Genomic DNA, 22021 nt, shown 5'->3' with positions numbered 1-22021 from the left:
TTCTTAGAGGTGTCCATTTAAAACAAAACATATCTTGTTAAGCAGATAGAATGGAAACAATGCTTTAACAGAATATAGATTAGTAAGAATATTACACTCTTTAGGAAAGAGGAACTAGTCACCTGGACTGCCAAGGTGTGATGACTCCATCGTCAGGCCCCCCGATTAAGACCAGCTTCTTGATACGTAGGAAGTTCTTCTTCCACACTGTGTGAAAGAGAGATAATATCACATCCTATCTACACTGCCTTCAGAAATGATTCATACCCCTTGAATTATTCCACATTGTTGTTACAGGCTGAATTCAAAATTGATTATAACATTTGTTTTTTTACCCTAACCTATCTACACACAATACCCCATACTGATAAAGTGATAATGTGTGAGATTTTTGCAAATGTATTGAAAATGAAATACAGAAATATCTAATTTACATAAAGTATTCTACCCCGAGACAATACATGTTAGAATCACTGTTGGCAGCGATTACAATTGTGAGTCTTTCTGTGTACGTCTACAAGCTTAGCATACCTGGATTGTGCAACATTTGCCCATGATTATTTTCAAAATTCTTCAAGCTCTGTCAAAGTGGTTGTTGATCATTGGTAAACAACCATTTTCAGGTCTTGCCATAGATTTAAGTATGAACTGTGATTCTGGTGGAAAGCAGACAGCCAGGTTTTCATCTAGGATTCTGACGGTGCTTAGCTCCATTCTGTTTTGTTTTTTTATCCTGAAATGCTCCCTAGTCCTTAACCATTACAAGAATACCCATAACATGATGCAGCCACCACTATGCTTGAATATATGGAGAGTGGTACTCAGTAATATGTTGTGTTTGATTTCAATGTCTGCTTTTTATTTTATATTTTGACCGATTTACCAATTGGTGCCCTTCTTTGTGAGATATTGGAAAACCTCCCTGGTCTTTGAGGTCGAATCTGTGTTTGAAATTCACTGCTCGACTGAGGGACCTAGATACGTGTATGTGTGGGGTACAGAGATGAGGTAATCATTCAAAAATCATGTTAAAAACACTTATTGCACACAGAGTGAGTCCATGCAACTTTTTAAACAAATGTTTTACTGGTGAATTTATTTAGGCTTGCCATAAGAAATGTGTTGAATAATTACTGAAGACTTTTCACCTTTCAATTTTTAATTTGTAAAGAAATTAAAAATATAATGACATTGTGTGGTATTGTGTGTAGGCCAGTGCCAACAACATCTCAATGTAATCCATTTTAAATTCCGGCTGTAACACAACAATGTGGAAAAAGTCGAGGGGTGTGAATACTTTCTGAAGGCACTGTATATAACATTGTAATTACATAACAGCAATGCTGTACAGTGAGCAAAGGTTTCTTATAAAATCCAGAGTAATACAACCCCTGACATTGCCTCAGCAGCAATAGAGTAGTCAGACTAACCCTTCTCTGAAAGAGTGGATTAATATAGAACCCACAGTAATGTGGGAAGAGTTGCTGACCTGTTGAATTGGGATTTGTCCTCTCGCTGTTCAATAAAGCCAGATAATCACTGCTGTTCACGTACATGTCCATGTGATGGGGGTCTGCAAGAGAAAACAAACATTTTAGTCGAACAAAAACTTCAACTCCAACCACATATCATCAATATTAGAGGTCGACCGATTATGATTTTTCAATGCCGATACCGATTATTGGAGGACCAAAAAAAAGCCGATACAGATTAATTGGCAGATTTTTAAAATGTATTTGTAATAATGACAATTACAACAATACTGAATGAACACTTACTTTAACTTAATATAATACATCAATAAAATCAATTTAGTCTCAAATAAATAATGAAACATGTTCAATTTGGTTTAAATAATTCAAAAACAAAGTGTTGGAGAAGAAAGTAAAAGTGCAATACGTGCCATGTAAGAAAGCTAACGTTTAAGTTCCTTGCTCAGAACATGAGAACATATGAAAGCCGGGGGTTCCTTTTAACATGAGTCTTATTCCCAGTCAATATTCCCAGGTAAGAAGTTTTAGGTTGTAGTTATTATAGGACTGTTTCTCTCTATACGATTTGTATTTCATATACCTTTGACTATTGGATGTTCTTATAGGCACTTTAGTATTGCCAGTGTAACAGTATAGCTTCCATCCCTCTCCTCGCCGCTACCTGGGCTCGAACCAGGAACACATCGACAACAGCCACCTTCGAAGCAGCGTTACTCATGCAGAGCAAGGGGAACAACTACTCCAAGTCTCAGAGTGAGTGACGTTTGAAACGCTATAAGCGCACCCCGCTAACTAGCTAGCCATTTCACATTGTTTACACCAGCCTAATCTCGGGAGTTGATAGGCTTGAAGTCAAAAACAGCGCAATGCTTGAAGCATTGCGAAGAGCTGCTGGCAAAAAGCACGAAAGTGCTGTTTGAATGAATGCTTACGAGCCTGATGGTGCCTACCATCAATCAGTCAGACTGCTCTATCAAATCATAGACTTAATTATAACATAATAACACACATAAATACGAGCCTTAGGTCATTAATATGGTCGAATGCAGAAACTATCATCTCAAAAACAAAACGTTTATTCTTTCAGTGAAATACGGAACCGTTCCGTATTTTATCTAACAGGTGGCATCCATAAGTCTAAATATTCCTGTTACATTGCACAACCTTCAATGTTATGTCATAATTATGTAAAATTCTGGCAAATTAGTTCGCAATGAGCCAGGCGGCCCAAACTGTTGCATATACCCTGACACTGCGTGCAATGAACGCAAGAGGAGTGACACAATTTCACCTGGTTAATATTGCCTGCTAACCTGGATTTCTTTTAATATGCAAGTTTAAAAATATATACTTCTGTGTATTGATTTTAAGAAAGGCATTGATGTTTATGGTTAGGTACGCAGAACACGCTAGATAAACTAGTAATATCATCAACCGTGTGTAGTTATAACTAGTGATTATGATTGATTGATTGTTTTTATAAGATAAGTTTAATGCTAGCTAGCAACTTACCTTGGCTTCTTACTGCATTCGCGTAACAGGCGGGCTCCTCGTGAGGCAGGTGGTTAGAGCGTTGGACTAGTTAACCGTAAGGTTGCAAGATTGAATCCCTGAGCCGACAAGGTAAAAATCTGTCGTTCTGCCCCTGAACAAGGCAGTTAACCCACTGTTCCTAGGCCGTCATTGAAAATAAGAATGTGTTCTTAACTGACTTGCCTAGTTAAATAAAGGTGTAAAAAAAAAAGAAGACAAAACAAACAAAATCGGCATCCAAAATTACCGATTTCCGATTGTTATGAAAACTTGAAATCGGCCCTAATTAATAGGCCATTCCGATTAATCAGTCGACCTCTAATCAATATATCCACGTTGACTCCTTGAGAAACCCGTGGCATAGGTCATCGGATATAGAAAATCCCTCTACCTTCAGCGTTGAGGGAGTCCACAACCCTTGTATTGCCCAATCCTCTGCTCAGCCTACTAACCTTTCCAGAAGTTGCAGATAGATATCCTTTGGCCCACTGAGGTGTAGCAGAAATGGAACAGGTTGAACTTCATGAACTGGGGGAAGAGGTACTTCAGGTAGTTTGTGTCTGAACAGAAACAAGAGAAAAGACCAGTCTCTGTTTAGTTCAGGCCTCAGCATGTTTCAAACAATGATGTTGGCTGTTGAGCACAAATATCAAGTTGATGGCTTCTAGTGAACGCTTACCTCCATACTGCCCAGCCTGAGGTGAGGACAGAGAGATGAAGGAGTGGACATTGTGATCAGGGAGAGTAGATAGGATCCCTCTGCAAATCAGTCCACCTGGAACAGAATGAGAGTGGCGGTAAATACAGGTAAATGCCAAAATAGAGGCAACACCAACATAAAGTGTAATAATAGGGTATTGGGCCACCACGAGCCAGAACTCATTCAATGCTCCTTGGCATATATTCTACAAGTGTCTGGAACTCTGTTGGAGGGATCAGACACCATTCTTCCACAGCAAATTATGGTATTTTTCGTTTTGTTTATGGTGGTGGAAAACGCAGTCTCAGGCGCCATTCCAGAATCTGCCATAAGTGTTCCATTGGGTTGAGATCTGGTGACCGATGGCCCTGCTACACTACAGCCATGGGGCGTCCGGCATTGCCATCAGCCATTGAGGGAATGCAGCCTTTGAAATCAATGAAAGCTGCTATACTGCCCGTGTTGCGCTCGCGTTGTATCACATCCAATTGCAGCTTCCAAGCTCAAGAAATGCAGATGTTCAATTCTCTATAGCCAAAGAGTGTGTTCATTCAATCTTGAAGTAATGAAAAATAAAGTTGAAAATAAAGTTAATTTTGGTTGCATATGGCCTCGTCTATACACCACTGGTTATTTTACTAAGATCTATGAAGTCAAGAAGCTACTAGCAGAAACTCTAGCTAGCTAGCTAGCTACATTGACTATGTTCACAATGTTACTGGGATAATTAGAGGACAACCACCAGCAACAATTGAATGAGTCTTTGCGAAAAACTGAACCAAAGCTATTGTACTTACGCACAATATATGAATGTGGTACAGTAGGGGAAAATAGAATAAAGAAGCTCTCCCCCTCTGCTCTCAAAACATCAACTCTGTGTAGCAGGTAGAACGTCGCATTGACGCGACACTGATGGCAAAGCAACATGGCGTGTACAGTGGAGCTGAAGTGTAAGACGTCCATGGCATATGGTTTACATCATTTTCATGCTCGTCAAACTGCTCAGTGACCACTCGTGCCCTGTGGATGGGGGCATAGCCATGCTAGCCAAAATAATGGCCCATCCAGCAATTTCATACATGACCTAAAGCTTAACTAACTCAGGAACCACACTTGTGTGAAGTTTGCTTTCAATATTCTTTGTATCCCTCATTTACTTTCATTTCCAAGTGTTTCCAGTAGTCAGTTACCTGTACATGCGTTCCCATTTCATTGTAGAAACACGAGGTGAAATTAAACGTAAAAAAAAGATTCAAAATGGAACCAAACAAATGCAAATTATACACCCAAACCTTGAGAGTAGCAGATGAAGTGGACCCCATCTGCAGCGTTTTGCATGATGGGATAGATGGCAGCCTTGAAGCCCTCCACTTGTTTCCATAGCGGCTGTAGGCTGGAGCTGCGGTCAAACAGGTCGAAGACTGACACATTGGTTCCTGGGTGAGCCTTTCAGAAGAAGATGAGGACGGGACAGATTAAAGCACCATAACAAAGAGAGCCTCATCAATTAACGTTCTATAAAGCTAGGAGTGTGGGAGCATCAGACAAAATGAGTGAAAATATTATGTTAATAAATGACAAAATAATGCCTCAACTGACAGAATTGATTATACAAAAACAAAGCCAAGACTTATTCGTTTTTCAGCAGGGGTCAAACAGGCATACTTACTTATATTGGTTGAAATGCCTCAGCTTGTTGTGTTATCACATAAGTCTATCCTTTGGAAATGTATCACTACATTACTAATTAATAAGAGTCTATTAAGGTGATGTTTCGAATATTGATTGTCAGGCAGTTTGGAAGTAGCGGACCACACAGTGTATATAAAAACCCCTGTGATGCTTTGTACATTCTCCCACCTGAAATCCAGTGTGTATTGCCATCAAGTTACATATTAACTTCTGTCCAGTACAGTAGTTTCCACTCTGACATTTAAGCTCTTTGTAATCATTATAAAATGTGGTTAGAGGGTGGGGAACCACCTAGAAGAGATCATCTTCAAGGAGAGGGGAAAAACACATGAGATGTTGCTATGTTGAAAACTGCCAGAGCATGCATATATCCTGTTTAGTCTCCTCCCCATCTTATAACAGTCAGCTAAAAAATTCCCCCCTGGAGCCATGTAAGTATTTTCGGGTTCAATGAATTGTTGATCATTAAAAAAAAGGAGAATGAAATGATCCCAAGAATCGTAATCCTGAAGATTGTTTTCTTGTGCGCACACACCAAGGCCAGGGGTGATTAGGCAAAGTTATGCCAGGAACATTTTGCTCTGCAATCTGGCAACAATCAACAGCCTATTTCCCCAGTATTCATGAAGAACTCAGCTGATAAGACTGGTGACAAACAGCTGATTTCATATTATAAACGGGGTGGTTCGAGCCCTGAATGCTGATTGGCTGACAGCCGTGGTATATTTAAGCAATAAGGCACGAGGGGAAAAGCGGAGTGCATGGATACAGCCGTCGTATATTGACCATATCACAAACCTCAGAGTTGCCTTATTGCTATTATAAACTGTCTGTCAGCATTCAGGGCTCGAACCACCCAGTTTATAGCAGATGGGTATGACAACAAAAAAAGATTTGTACTGCTCTAATTATATTGGTAACCAGTTTAATAGCAATACGGCCTCACGGGGGTTTATGGTATATGGTCAGTATACCACGACTGTATGTATTTGCTGTATCCATGCACGCCAAGTTGCGTCGTGGTTAAGAACTGCCCTTAGCCGTGGTATATTGGCCATATAGCACACCTCGGGCCTTATTGCTTAAATATAGCCTTCATAAAATAACAAGGTGACATGACACTTGCACTAGCCCTAACGAAAATGGAAACATTGTAACGTTAGCGACCAAAGTTCTCATAAAACCCAGTAGTCTCCTGCTATTCTCAAGCAGACCGCAGTAATGTTTGGTATGAGTAAACTGAGGCGCGCGCCCAGCTTCCAGAAGCACAATGGAAACAACATGTACAAACATGGAAATTACCCAAAGATTGACAGTTTAAGATGATGGTATGGGCCTTACACATACAGTCTACATAACTCAACCTGCCAGATCTGTTCTGTAGTCACATAGCCTAACAGGCGTTCGTTATGACCCATAAGCACATTTTCTTTAGCTAGATTTGTGGACCGTGGTGATATATTTTCAAAACACTCACCTGATTGATGAATCGAAGCAATTCCACAAATTCCCCAGAGCTGTCGAACAACCCATGAACTATGACCACCGGTTTGTACCCGATGACTGCAGCAACAAGGCATGCACCAAACAGTGACCACAACAGCCTTGTCGCACCACTCCTCCTTCGACTAGAGACTGCATAAGAGGGCCCTTTCATAGTTATTCTAAAAAAAAACACATAAAATATCGGTAAAAACAAACAAATAACGAATACTAAAATATCTTACACTGTTGTACACAATGTCCTACGAATCCGGTTACAATATTGTTGCTTGCTTTGGCGGTATTCCCTTTTCTTTAGACAAATGTTACAAATACATACAATTGATATCGCATGTGCTACTCTGTACTCTTATTCCCCTTCATAGATCCTGTTTTAAATTAAACGAACACCCATGCTGAATGTCTGCATATGACTGGCGCTGCTTAATCACAACACCGCTTGACATTTGCTTCGTTTGTTTGTTCCGGTTCGTGATCAAAGACGCGAGACCACATGAAGTAATTTCCGGTTTCCATAGCTCCTCAAAGTGAAAAAATACAGAATGCACCTTTTCCCAAATGAACACACTTGGGACAACATATCCATTGTAAACGGGGTTGCAGTTCACAGTCAGGACATACTCAAATGATATTTCAAGATCTGCTGAATGTTCCAGATGTAGACAAGGCCTGGTCATTATACCAAAATACAAGTACTGAATTATGTCTCACTCGGTTACTATTTTGCTCACCCACAAAATCAAATTTTCAACACAGTATTTCCATTTAAAATGGTCTTTACTAACAAAACAGGACAAGCTGGATCGTAGAAGTAGAATTGAATTGTATTTGTTCCAATCACACACAAAAAAACAGGACAAGCTGTGGCATGAATTGACGCTCTGCTGAACAAAAACGCTGAATGACATGACATTTCAAAGTGAATACTAGGAATTGCATTACAAAAGCACAGGAAGAACCACCATGCCATAGAGCTGATGCATCCAATGGTGCAAGCAGGGGATGCTCAGCAACAATACTCGGGAGTACCAGCTAAAGCTTCATGTAGATATCGGCATGTTAACATTTGGTCCTTTTTCAAGAATCTACCCACAAAATGAATAAGTCATGGACAGTTGACAGGCATTCTCATTGACTGCAAAAGCATTGCAGCAAACAGGATGCCAGATGGTATTAGATACCATACAGTCAAATCATCCCATGAGATGGCATTAAAGAAAGATACCTACCATACAGTCAAATCATCCCATGAGATGACATTAAAGAAAGATACCTACCATACAGTCAAATCATCCCATGAGATGGCATTAAAGAAAGTTACCTACCATACAGTCAAATCATCCCATGAGATGGCATTAAAGAAAGATACCTACCATACAGTCAAATCATCCCATGAGATGGCATTAAAGAAAGATACCTACCATACAGTCAAATCATCCCATGAGATGGCATTAAAGAAAGATACCTACCATACAGTCAAATAAATCATCCCATGAGATGGCATTAAAGAAAGATACCTACCATACAGTCGAATCATCCCATGAGATGGCATTAAAGAAAGATACCTACCATACAGTCAAATCATCCCATGAGATGGCATTAAAGAAAGATACCTACCATACAGTCAAATAAATCATCCCATGAGATGGCATTAAAGAAAGATACCTACCATACAGTCAAATCATCCCATGAGATGGCATTAAAGAAAGATACCTACCATACAGTCAAATAAATCATCCCATGAGATGGCATTAAAGAAAGATACCTACCATACAGTCAAATAAATCATCCCATGAGATGGCATTAAAAAAAGATACCTACCATACAGTCAAATAAATCATCCCATGAGATGGCAATAAAGAAAGATACCTACCATTCAGTCAAATCATCCCATGAGAAGGCATTAAAGAAAGATACCTACCATACAGTCAAATCATCCCATGAGATGGCATTAAAGAAAGATACCTACCATACAGTCAAGTAAATCATCCCATGAGATGGCATTAAAGAAAGATACCTACCATACAGTCAAATAAATCATCCCATGAGATGGCATTAAAGAAAGATACCTACCATTCAGTCAAATCATCCCATGAGAAGGCATTAAAGAAAGATACCTACCATACAGTCAAATCATCCCATGAGATGGCATTAAAGAAAGATACCTACCATACAGTCAAATAAATCATCCCATGAGATGGCATTAAAGAAAGATACCTACCATACAGTCAAATCATCCCATGAGATGGCATTAAAGAAAGATACCTACCATTCAGTCAAATAAATCCTCTCATGGCATGTCAATAAAGCATTACAAACCTCTAGCAAGACAAACCTAGCTTATAAAGTACATTCTTATGGCTTTAGATTCTCCTTAAGTAGGTACACAAAAGTGTCCTAACAGTAGTACTCAATTGCCCTTAAGTACAATCAGTAGCTTAAACCTAGCATCAAATTTAGCACATACAACATAGGCCACATATACCTCTGACTCAGATGTTTTCCACAGCATTCCTGGGTTATATTCATTAGGGCACACAACTGAACACATTTTAAAGCGCTTTGCAACGGAAAACAAAAATGAGCGTTTCTTATTGGACAAGACCTGGTAGTACCTCCCAGTTTGTCTCTTTTCTTATATTTGGTGTCTGATGAATATACCCCTGTTGTGTCAGACAGCACAGCGATATACAGTAGGCTGCAGTAGCTCCTGGAGCTGGCAGAGGGTACTGTGCAGTGTGGCGGCCAGTGTCTCAGCCTGGGTTTCCACACAGCAGTTGAAGGCTGTTATGGAGAAGTGGACATGGTCAGACTGGGGGTTGTCGCACACAGCATATCCGTCGGGAACGAGAGGTTCAAAACACATCACAATGTCCATGTTTGTAGGCACCTAGTGTAGGGGGTTTTAATGTAGTTTAGAAGTTGGGGAGAAGAAGGAAGACAAGGTATAAAGTTACTTTCACATAATTTAAAAAAATTAGTTTTACTGATGTAGTTTTGCAGTTACTGATCAAACTATTCCTTTACTTTAAATTGCTATGCACAATAGTTTCCTAAATGTGTGTCTTGCAAATGATCTGAAAATGATAAACCACAAATGAGGTGTTGATAACCAATAAAAAAAAATGAAATACTTTAACACACACATATATATAACATCCAACAATTTCAAAGATTTTACTGAGTTACAGTTCATATAAGGAAATCAGTCAACTGAAATACATTAAATTAGGCCCTAATCTATGGATTTCACATGACTGGGAATAGATATGCATCTGTTGGATGCAGATAACAGATAACCTTTTTAAAAAGGCAGGGGTTTGGATCAGAAGACCAGTCAGTATCTGGTGTGACCACCATTTGCCTTTTGCAGCGCGACACATCTTCTTCACATAGAGTTGACCAGGCTGTTGATTGTGGCCTGTAAACGTTGTCCCACTCCTATTCAATGCCTGTGCGAAGTTTCTGGATACTGGCGGGAACTGGTACACGTCGATCCAGAGCATCCCAAACATGCTCAATGGGTGACATGTATAGTGAGTATGCAGGCCAGCTGGGACATTTTCAGCTTCCAAAAATTCTGTACAGATCCTTGCGACATGGGGTTGGGCTTATCATGCTGAAACAGGAGGTGATTGCGGCTGATGAATGACACGACAATGGGCCTCAGGATCTCGTCACATTATCTCTGTGCATTCAAATTGCCATTGATAAAATGCAATTGTGTTAGTTGTCCGTAGGTTATGCCTGCCCATACCATAACTCCACCATGGGGCCCTCTGTTCACAACGTTGACATCAGCAAACCGCTCTTCCACACGGCGCCATACACGTTGTCTGTCATCTGCTCGGTACAATTGAAACCAGGATTAATCCGTGAAGAGCACACTTCTCCAGCGTGCCAGTGGACATCAAAGGTGAGCATTTGCCCACTGAAGTTGGTTACGACGCCAAACTACAGTCAAGTCAAGACCCTGGTGAGGATGACGAGCACGCAGATGAGCTTCCCTGAGACGGTTTCTGACGGTTTGTGCAGAAATTCTTGGGTTGTGCAAACCCACAGTTTCATCAGGTGGCTGGTCTCAGACGATCCCGCAAGTGAAGGAGCCGGATGTGGAACTCCTGGGCTGGCATGGTTACACGTGGTTTGCGGTTGTGAGGCTGGTTGTAGGTACTGCCAAATTCTTTAAAATGACGTTGGAGGTGGCTTATGGTAGAGAAATGAACATTCAATTCTCTGGCAACAGTTTGTGGACATTCTTGCAGTCAGCATGTCAATTGCACACTCCCTTAAAACATCTGTGGCATTGTGTTGTGTGACAAAATGGCACATTTTAGAGTGGCCTTTTACTGTCCCCAGCCCAAGGTGCACCTGTGTAATGACCATGCTGTTTAATCATCTACTTTATATGCCACACCTGTCAAGTGGATGGATTATCTTGGCAAAGGAGAACTGCTTGCTAATAGGGATGTAACATTTGTGCACAAAATGTTTGAGAAATAAGCTTTTTGTGCAGATGGAACATTTCTGGGATCTTATATTTCAGCTCATGAAACATGGGACTAACACTTACATGTAGCGTTTATATTTTTGTTCAGTGTACTTGCAGATCCAAAACTTTGTAAGCAAAATGTTTAGCAACTTTATAACTCAGTCCTACTCCAGTACTGTCGACACTATTCTGATATAAGGGCTCAATCACAAAGCTAAGATTGCTTCTATTGACTCCATTATTTTGCTCTATGCAATCTGCACCCATTGTGAAAATCAAAATACAATTGGAACAATGCCTAGATTGTACACTGTCATATAGGGTCAAATTCTGTACAAAATGCACTCTTCCTCTAGCTGGCTAGACAGTCTCATTGAACTTAAACTAATACATTGTATGCCAGGCAAGGTTATTATAGTTTTGTGATTTTCTATTAAAAAAAAGTTTAAATATCTACCCGTTTTTAGATTTTCATTTCAAATTCAGTTTAGTTTGTTAGTTTTCAGACTTTATTTACTAGTTTTTATTGGGTTTGATAAAAACATTTCTATTTTGATATTTATATTATTTTGTTTCTGTTTTAGTGTTAGGCACAGAAAGTATTTTGCATGAGCGGCTAGGAGCCCATTTAGACACTGAGTGTACAAAACATTAGGAACACCTGCTCTTTCCATGACAGAACCCCCAGGGGTACGCGCAATGCATTAGGGGGTACGCCAAACAAAAATGTGATTCACATTTTTTTTTTTATTATAAAAAATATTTTTTTCTTTTACATTTTTCATTTTCCTCTCATTTTCAAACAGTACATTTATATTTTCCAACTGGGATATACATTTGGGCGTGTATTTATTTTTTATTTTTGCCTGAGTAGCCTTGTTTCACTGCCAAAAATTAAATTAAACCATCTAGTGTTCAGCAAAATAACAACAATGTCAAAGACAGGTATCCTATTCAAATAATTAAAATCCAATCACATTAACCGTTACTTTCTCGTGGGAAACCTTCACTTTTGTGCAGACATTTAGAAACGAAACATGACAATTTGAAAAATTAGCCATGGCAGTTTTTGACCGAGAATAAAGATTACTTTTGAGTAGTAAGACATGTATAAAAGCAACAGATACCATTAATAAGAAGGGGCTAGAAGCGTCTTATATAGTCAGGGCAGTGATTGGGGACACTGCCTCTGTGTAGGGTGCCGTCTTTCGGATGGGACGTTAAACGGGTGTCCTGACTCTCTGAGGTCATTAAAGATCCCATGGCACTTATCGTAAGAGTAGGGGTGTTAACCCCGGTGTCCTGGCTAAATTCCCAATCAGGCCCTCAAACCATCATGGCCACCTAATCATCCCCAGCTTACAATTGGCTCATTCATCCCCCTCCTCTCCCCTGTAACTATTCCCCAGGTCGTTGTGGCAAATGAGAACGTGTTCTCAGTCAACTTACCTGGTATAATAACGGTAAAATAAAATAAATAAATAAAATATAGTGAGCTACCAAGTGGCTAGGACAGGCAAGCCCCATACTATTGTGGAGGACTTAATTCTTCCTGCTGCAATGGATATGGCTGAGACAATGCTGGCGGAAAAGTACAAAAAAACTATACACACAATTCCTTCATCAAACAACACTGTTTCACGACGCATCAGTGACATGGCAGGAGATGTTTTGAAACAATTACTGCTTCACATACAAGCCAGTGAATTACAGTTGAAGTCGGAAGTTTACATACACTTAGGTTGGAGTCATTAAAACTCGTTTTTCAACCACTCCACAAATGTCTTGTTAACAAACTATAGTTTTGGCAAGTTGGTTAGGACATCTACTTTGTGCATGACACAATACATTTTTCCAACAATTGTTTACAGACAGATTATTTCACTTATAACTCTCTGTATCACAATTCCAGTGGGTCAGAAGTTTACATCCACTAAGTTGACTGTGCCTTTAAACAGATTGGAAAATTCCAGAAAATGAAGTCATGGCTTTAGTCATGGCTTTTGATAGGCTAATTGACATCATGTGAGTCAATTGGAGGTGTATCTGTGGATGTATTTCAAGGCCTACCTTCAAACTCAGTGCCTCTTTGCTTGACATCATTGGAAAATCAAAAGAAATCAGCCAAGACCTCAGAAAAAAAATGGTAGACCTCCACAAGTCTGGTTCATCCCTGGGGGCGATTTCCAAACGCCTGAAGGTACCACGTTCATCTATACAAACGATAGTACGCAAGTATAAACACCATGGGACCACGCAGCCGTCATTCCGCTCAGGAAGGAGATGCGTTCTATCTCCTAGAGATGAACGTATTTTGGTGCGAAAAGTGCAAATCAATCCCAGAACAACAGCAAAGGACCTTGTGAAGATGCTGGAGGAAATAGGTACAAAAGTTTCTATATCCACAATAAAACGAGTCCAATATTGACAAAACCTGAAAAGCCGCTCCGCAAGGAAGAAGCCACTGCTCCAAAACCGCCATAAAAAAGCCAGACTACGATTTGCAACTGCACATGGGGACAAAGATCGTACTTTTTGGAGAAATGTCCTCTGGTCTGATGAAACAAAAATAGAACTGTTTGGCCGTAATGACCATCGATATGTTTGGAGGAAAAAGGGGAGGCTTTCAAGCGGAAGAACACCATCCCAACCGTGAAGAACAGGGTGGCAGCATCATGTTGTGGGGGTGCTTTGCTACAGGAGGGACTGGTGCACATCATGAGGAAGGAAAAGTATGTGGATATATTGAAGCAACATCTCAAGACACCAGTCAGGAATTTAAAGCTTGGTGGCAAATGGGTCTTCCAAATGGACAATGACCCCAAGCATACCAAGTTGTGGCAAATGGCTTAAGGACAACAAAGTCAAGGTATTGGAGTGGCCATCACAAAGCCCTGACCTCAAGCCTATAGAAAATTTGTGGGCAGAACTGAAAAAGCGTGTGTGAGCAAGGAGGCCTACAAACCTGACTCAGTTACACCAGCTCTGTCAGGAGGAATGGGCCAAAATTCACCCAACTTATTGTGGGATGCTTGTGGAAGGCTACCCGAAACATTTGACCCAGGTTAAACAATTTAAAGGCAATGCTACCAGATACCAATTGAGTGTCTGTAATCTTCTGACCCACTGGGAATGTGATGAAAGAAATAAAAAGCTGAAATAAATCACTCTTTACTATTATTCTGACATTTCACATTCTTAAAATAAAGTGGTGATCCTAACTGACCAAAGACAGGGAATTTTTACGAGGATTAAACGTCAGGAATTGTGAAAAACTGAGTTAAAATTTATTTGGCTAAGGCTTATGTAAATTTCCGACTTCAACTGTGTGTGCGTTATAGCTGGATGAGTCAATAGACGTGGCGGGCCTGGCACAGCTCCTCGTATATGTCCATTACGTTTATGGGGGGTCAATTTAGGAAGACATCCTCTTCTGCAAACCACTGGAAACCAGGACGACATGAGAGGATTTTAAAAAATGTACTGGACAGCTTTGTGACATCAAATAAACTTTGTTGGTCAAGATGTGTTGGTATCTGTACTGATGGCTCAAAAGCCATGACGTGGAGACATAGTGGAGTGGTAACGAGCATGCAAGCAGTTCTCAAGTGCAGTCAGGTTGGATGGGGAGCGTTGCTGCACAGCTGTTTTCAGGTCTCTCCAGAGATGTTCAATCAGGTTCAAGTCTGGGCTCTGGCTGGGCCACACAAGGACATTCCGAGACTTGTCCCGAAGCCACTCCTGCTTTGTCTTGGCTGTGTGCTTAGGGTCGTTGTCCTGTTGAAAGGTGAACCTTTGCCCCAGTCTGAGGTCCTGAGCGCTCTGGAACAGGTTCTCTGTACTTTGCTCCGTTCATCTTTGCCTCAATCCTGTCTAGTCTCCCAGTCCTTGCAGCTGCAAAACATCCTCACAGCATAGTGCTGCCAGCACCATGCTCCACCGTAGGGATGGTGCTAGGTTTCCTACAGACGTGACGCTTGGTATTCTGGCTAAAGAGTTGAATCTTGGTCTCATCAGACCGGAGAATCTTGTTTCTCGTGATCTGAGAGTCTTTAGGTGCCTTTTCGCAAACTCCAAGCGGGCTGTCATGTGTCTTTTACTGAGGAGTGGCTTCGGTCTGGCCACTCTACCATAAAGGCCTAATTGGTGGAGTGCTGCAGGGATGGTTGTCTTTCTGGAAGGTCCTCCCATCTCCACAGAGGAACTCTAGAGCTCTGTCACAGTGACCATCGTGTTCTTGGTCACCTCCCTGACCAAGGCCCTTCTTCCCCGATTGATCAGTTTGGCTTGGCGGCCAGCTTTTGGAAGAGTCTTGGTGGTTCCAATCTTCTTCCATTTAAGAATGATGGAGGCCACTGTGTTCTTGGGGACGTTCAGTGCTGCAGCCATTTTTTGGTACCCGTTCCCAGATCTGTGCCTTGACACAATCCTGTCTCGGAGCTCTATGGACAATTACTTCGACCTCAAGTCTTGGTTTTTGCTCTGTAATGCACTGTCAACTGTGGGACATTATTTAAACAGGTGTGTGCCTTTCCAAATCATGCCCAATAAATTGAATTTACCACAGGTGGACTCCAATCTAGTTGTATTAACATCTCAATGATGATAAATGGAAACAGGATGCACCAGAGCTCAATTTCAAGTCTCATAGCAAAGGATCTGAATGCTTACGTAAATAAAGTATCTGTTTTTTGTTTTTAATACATTTGCAAAAATGTCGGTTTGTCATTATTGGGTATTGTGTGTAGATTGCTGAGGAAATTGTTTAATTTAAACCATTTTAGAACAAGGCTGTAACGTAACAAAATGTGGAAAAATTCAAGGGGTCTGAATACTTTCCAAAGGTACTGTAAACCAATACGACATACTCCTATTGTAAAACTATCTCTCAAGTGCTCCATAATGGGACTTGAGAAATAACCCTGACACCATTGGAAAGGTGTGATTCCACTCTATTCAACATTGTGACAAATATTCTAGCCTAATTGACAAATACCTCATGCTGTTAATAGATCATCTGAATATTTTAGGTTATAGATTAACATGCCTTAGTTAGTTACCTTGCTTTGAAGTAGCCATTTGATCCCTAATTCATTGAATGAGGGAATTCTTTTATAAAGACATAAAGTATTTGGTTGTAATTGTAATTTTGCAATATTTTATAGGTAGTAAGAGGGCCCAACCACCCTTCAGGAGCGCCTTAAAGGGGCAGTGTTGTAGGATTGAATATGCAAATAATAATGCATTTTACATTACATTTACATTTAAGTCATTTAGCAGACGCTCTTATCCAGAGCGACTTACAAATTGGTGCATTCACCTTATGACATCCATTTTATTTTGTAAAGTGATTCCTTGCATCGTACAATGATGTCAAAATAGTGTTATAGAGCACTTTTTAACTCACCGGAGCTTCCTCTCCCACTTGTCCAAAGGACATGTCAAGCCCTGAGTATGATTCTCACCGAGATAGTGGGGTCGTCAAAGGCAAGCACAAACTTGAGCATTTGATTGGTGGGAGAGCGGATGTAGTCTGTGCGGCCCCCTCGAAACATCCTTTGGGAGGCGATATCACAGGAGGCACAGACCTCATTGTGAACTCTGATGGAGAGAAGGAGAACGCAGGGGTGCGTTCAGTTTGCTTCAACGTTTGCTACGTTCCGTGACGCTTTGAACGGAATGACCCGTTTCCCCAAAACGGCGCACATTAATCTTTGACAGCCTTTAAGGTATGCTTGCTCCCATTTGGTGAGTGTGCTGAGGTATGGCCTTATCAATATGGGTGTGACCATCTGAAATCGCAAAACTCATCCAGCACACCATATAGTTACTTCCCTTTGGGACCACCATAATCACATCGTTTTTAAACCGGATGTTCAGTACAGTACCGTTTCAGTTGAATTCAATGTTGCACAACGTTCTGTCGTACTGAAAGCAATTCAGATATTGGATATGGACAAAATAATTTCTGCTAATCACAATTCATTTACAGAAAAGTTTTGATTTGAAAATGCAGATATTCCACATTTTCCGAAAGTTGGCTGCCAAGAACATATATTGTCTCATTTATTTACTATGAGAATATAATGCTTCTTGTATGAACATTTACTAGCACGTCTATGAAAATCAGTACCACAAAAGTGTGAAAACAACACCAACTGCACAGATATTATCCTTATTATTGCATACAGTATCCTGGTTTGAGGCTGAATGCCCTTTGTAAGTGATTCCTATGAGCTCACTTGTAGTAGGCCAGCTGCAGCGCCACCTGGATGAAGGAGGTGGGACTCAGGTTGTGCCGTTTAGGCAACTCCTTCCCAAACCTCTGAAAGTTGAAGCACCGGATATCCAGGTCGTTGATCAGTCTGGGGGGAAAAGTATGGCAAAATTAAAATGACAAATTCAAATCCCATGAATAAAGCATCAATGTGGAAGTGCTGATCTAGGATCAGTTTTTGCCTTGTAGATTATAATGAATGGCCATGATCCAAAATCTGCTTTCTTGCTCTGAGACACCTCATGTATACGGGCCCAGGTTGGCTGTTCAATTCAAATTATAAAGATGAATCTTCACTCTAATGGGATACAAATGTATCGACAGTTGTCAGTTTGGCCACAGGATGGCAGCACATGGTCTGAACCCAGGATAACACAGCCAGCTCAGGATCACAAACAATTACTTAAAATAGAATAAGGAGGTTAGGGGGCACTAAAGCCAACCAGAGCCGTCTTACGCCTCTGACCGTGTTTAAACCAACACTGAGGGCAGATAATCGTGTTTACACGCCTCCATTTGCTTTGGTCCGTGTAACTTTCATTTCAGTTCAGAGCAGTGTTGAATTTCATAGCAAAGCAAACATCGACTACACAGAGGCTGAGTGTTTCCTTATCATTGGCATGCTCGACATCTCTGCTCATCTCACAGTCAATGTTGAAGTAAAGCTTCTTGGGCATCTGAAGTGGGATCAAAGGGGTTTTCTTTGGGTCAGGTTTCTTACTGAAGAGAGAAGACCAAGGATAAATGTTAATTGGAATTGTGTGTGTGTGTTTGTGAGTGTTTTTTATTGTTTGACTCATTGTTTCTCTTCTCATAAGCCTCAACTACACATTTTTTTGCAATCTTGAGAAACTGAGGTGAATACTGTATGTAAATGAGCAAGTGATGCAGCAGAAGTAAATGAGACCTTCCCCTGTGTTATCGGACCAGTATTGTAGAATGTGATCCAGAAGAGTAGCTATTGGTGGACCTTCAGCCGTGGCCTGCTCATACAGAAGCCCCCATGAGCCATCCTCACCCACCACAAACTAGGAGAGAGGGAGGAATAGTGGAAGAGAAAGATAATTCATTCATTTACCAACAACTGTTGCTCAGTCCATGAACTTCTTTGCTGATTGATTGATTTTATTTCAGTCTCATACACCATTTGGTGCCCAGCCCATAAGGGCTAACAAGACACTATTTATAAAGTACTTCTGCGAAATGTGATCTATGATTGGTTGGTCATTCGGTTAATTGCACTGCTCCACTCACCTGGAGTGTTTTGTCAAACCAACGATTGCCGCTGTTCAAGTGTGTCCCGCCCCCACGCAGGATTTGAGCTGCCATGCGACTGGAGTGCCTGTCAGTCAAGGTCAAAGTAACATAGAACGGCATGACTAATTCATCTCATAATCCAAAAACACATCAGTCAGACGTAACCAATGAAGTGCTCAACAAGTCCCTGGTGTGTCAAATGTAAATGAGCAAAAATAATTCATACTGTACAGCAATTACAAAAATAGTAACAAAGGATGGGTGAAATAATAATAATTTGGTTGTATAAATAATTGAAGAGAAGAGGAAATGGAGAGAAAATACAGAACAACAATAATTAGGAGGGTGCTTACATTTGTCCTATTTCATACATGTACAAGTGTGTATTATACATGTGAATTGGAAATAATTGTTTGGCATGTCCCACTCCCCCAGAGACACCCTCTGAGAGTTATTGGCGGGGACCCTGGAGAAATTAGGGAAAAGGGAAAGGGGGGAGACCTAGTCAGTTGTACAACTGAATGCATTCAACTGAAATGTGTCTTCCGCATTTAACCCAACCCCTCTGAATCAGAGAGGTGCGGGGGGCTGCCATAATCGACATTCACGTCTTCATTGGATGGGGAACAGCGGGTTAACTGTCTTGCTTAGGGGCAGAACGACAGATTTTTACCTTGTCTGCTCGGGGATTTGACCCAGCAAACTATCGATTACTGGCCCAACACTCTTAACCAATAGAGCGCGGGTGGAGGAGAAAGAGAGAAGAACATGGCTCATACCGATCATCTGAGGATCTCATGACTGGAGAGTCCAGACACAAGGTGAAAAGTCCCTTCTCAATCGCTCGCACTGACTTGTTCAATTTATATGTGTAGAACATGAAAGAAAGGTTAAGAGGTGAAGCACTGATCGAACAATCGCCCTAAGTCCTTACTGAAGGTAATACAAAATTACTTTTCGGACTTCAGAGACCTAGCATTTGAAAACAGTGTCGTGCCTCTGCATTCCACACCCTGGATGTTAGAGCCGATTTGGACATATTTGTATAAAAGACAGAACATACAGCGCTCCATGTACATTTGTGTAAATATATTAAATATGAATGTATATGATGAAATATTAGGTACGTACCTTTATGATTTATATTTACCTGATTGAGATATAGTAATTTGTTGTTAGTGTAACTTTGTTTTTGGCCCCCCTCTTTGCCCATTCATTGTTTCATTGTACTGTACTTAAGTGTGTTAGGATAAAGGCAGGAAGTTGGGCCTTCGGGGGGAGGAGTACTTGCTAGACGTGGGAGCGGTATAGTTTTTTGACCATACAGACAGGTCATATTATGTATTTTCCAAATCAAGTAATCTATGATTTAAGTTGATTGGAGAATAATTTTTTGTGTTTGTTTTGGCCGTTTGAAAACTTTGAGTGTGGACTGTGTGCGTACGATAACAACCCCGCTTCAGGCTTGGGCAGTGGCTATGGTAAAGAGGAAAGGAAGCCACTACACTGGACGTCCCATACTTTAAGTATTTTTATGGGTATGTATAGTATAATGCTGTGTTCTATCATCTGTCTACCTTTGAGCAGGCGGCTGCAGGCCTGGCCGCAGGTCTGGCGGTGCTCACTGGTCACGATGCTCATGGGCTCCTTGTCCGTCTTCCAGGACTCAGCCCTGATTCACAGGAGCTGGGCATGGATCTGGCTCTCTGTCATCCGGGAGCCGTCACTGTTGTACACGTCCAGCTGAAAGCACTTGGGGAGCAGAATAGAGAATTGAATTGTGATACGGAAAAGCCATTCCATGCTTTTGTCACTTCAAGATTAGATTACAGGAATGACCTACTTTCCGCCTACCCAAATATGGCACAAGCCTTAATAAACTTCAGTTAGTGCAGATTACAGCTGCAAGAATCTTGACTAGAACCCCAAAATTCCAGTACATTGCTCAAGTGCTAGCCTCTGGCTTCCTGTAAAGGTTAGGGCTGATTTCAAGGTTTTACTTTTAACCTACAAAGCATATGGATATTCTTGGTACCATTTGAAGTGAAAAGCTTTGAAGTTTGTGGAAATGTGAAAAGAATGTAGGAAAATATAACACAATAGATCTGGTAAAAGATAATACAAAGAAAAAAACAACCATTCTTTTGTATTTTTTTGTAACCATCATCTTTGAAATGCAAGAGAAAGGCCATCATCTATTATTCCAGCCCGGCTGCTATTTATACGTTGGCTACTAGATGGCAGCAGTGTATGTGCAACATTTTAGACTGATCCAATGAACCATTGTATTTCTGTTAAAAATGTTGTATTAGGACTGCCCAAATGTGCCTAGTTGGTTTTTCATGTTCAAAACTGTGCACTCTCCTTAAAAAATAGCATGGTATTCTTTAACTGTACTAGCTACTGTAACTTAGACCGTGGAGTTAGATTAACAAGAATTTAAGCTTTCTGCAAATATCATATATGTCTATGTCCTGGGAATTTTCTTGTTACTTACATCCTCATGCTAATCACATTAGTCTAAGATAGCTCAACTTCCTGCAGGGGACCCACCGATCCTGAAGAAGTTTTAAACAACAATGCAGTTAAGAAAATAGAGAAAAAAAGTAAGAAATAAAAGTGAGAAATAATTAAAGAGCAGCAGTAAAATAACAATAGCGAGGCTATATACAGGGGGTCCGGTACAGAGTCAACGTGCAGGTGCACCGGTTAGTTGATGTAATATGTACATGTAGGTAGAGCTACTAAAGTGATTGTGCATAGATAATAGCAGAGAGTAGCAATAGTGTAGGGGGAAAATGCAAATAGTCTTGGTAGCCATTTGATTAGATGTTCAGGAGTCTTATGGCTTGGGGGTAGAAGCTGTTTAGAAGCATCTTGGACCTAGACTTGGTGCTCCGGTACCGCTTGCCATGAGGTAGCAGAAAGAATAGTCTATGACTGGGGTGGCTGGAGTCTTTGACAATTTCTAGGGCCTTCCTCTGACACCGTCTGGTAAAGAGGTCCTGGATGGCAGGAAGCTTGGCTCCGGTGATGTACTGGGCCGAACGCACTACCCTCTATAGTGCCTTGCG

At 40.8% G+C, this 22021-nt stretch overlaps 1 protein-coding gene and 1 pseudogene across 1 annotated transcript in view; both read right to left on the bottom strand.

Annotated features, from left to right (window-relative positions):
- Positions 1-7447, bottom strand: part of LOC129819561 (lysosomal thioesterase PPT2-A-like) — a 12213-nt gene extending 4766 nt beyond the window's left edge. The window contains exons 1-6 of the mRNA XM_055875914.1: positions 6896-7447; positions 5019-5172; positions 3706-3801; positions 3479-3586; positions 1490-1573; positions 123-207 (exon numbers count right to left, since the gene is read on the bottom strand). Of these exons, the coding sequence (XP_055731889.1) occupies positions 123-207; positions 1490-1573; positions 3479-3586; positions 3706-3801; positions 5019-5172; positions 6896-7075 (707 nt within the window). The 5' untranslated portion in view covers positions 7076-7447. The remainder of the gene's footprint in view (positions 1-122; positions 208-1489; positions 1574-3478; positions 3587-3705; positions 3802-5018; positions 5173-6895) is intronic.
- A 2145-nt stretch (positions 7448-9592) lies between these two features.
- Positions 9593-20750, bottom strand: LOC129819450 (carnitine O-acetyltransferase-like; annotated as a pseudogene).
- Positions 20751-22021: the final 1271 nt, after the last annotated feature.

This window comes from Salvelinus fontinalis, chromosome 22 (genome assembly GCF_029448725.1).
Source record: "Salvelinus fontinalis isolate EN_2023a chromosome 22, ASM2944872v1, whole genome shotgun sequence".
Lineage (NCBI taxonomy): Eukaryota > Metazoa > Chordata > Actinopteri > Salmoniformes > Salmonidae > Salvelinus > Salvelinus fontinalis.
This window is presented reverse-complemented; position numbering and strand designations above follow the sequence as displayed.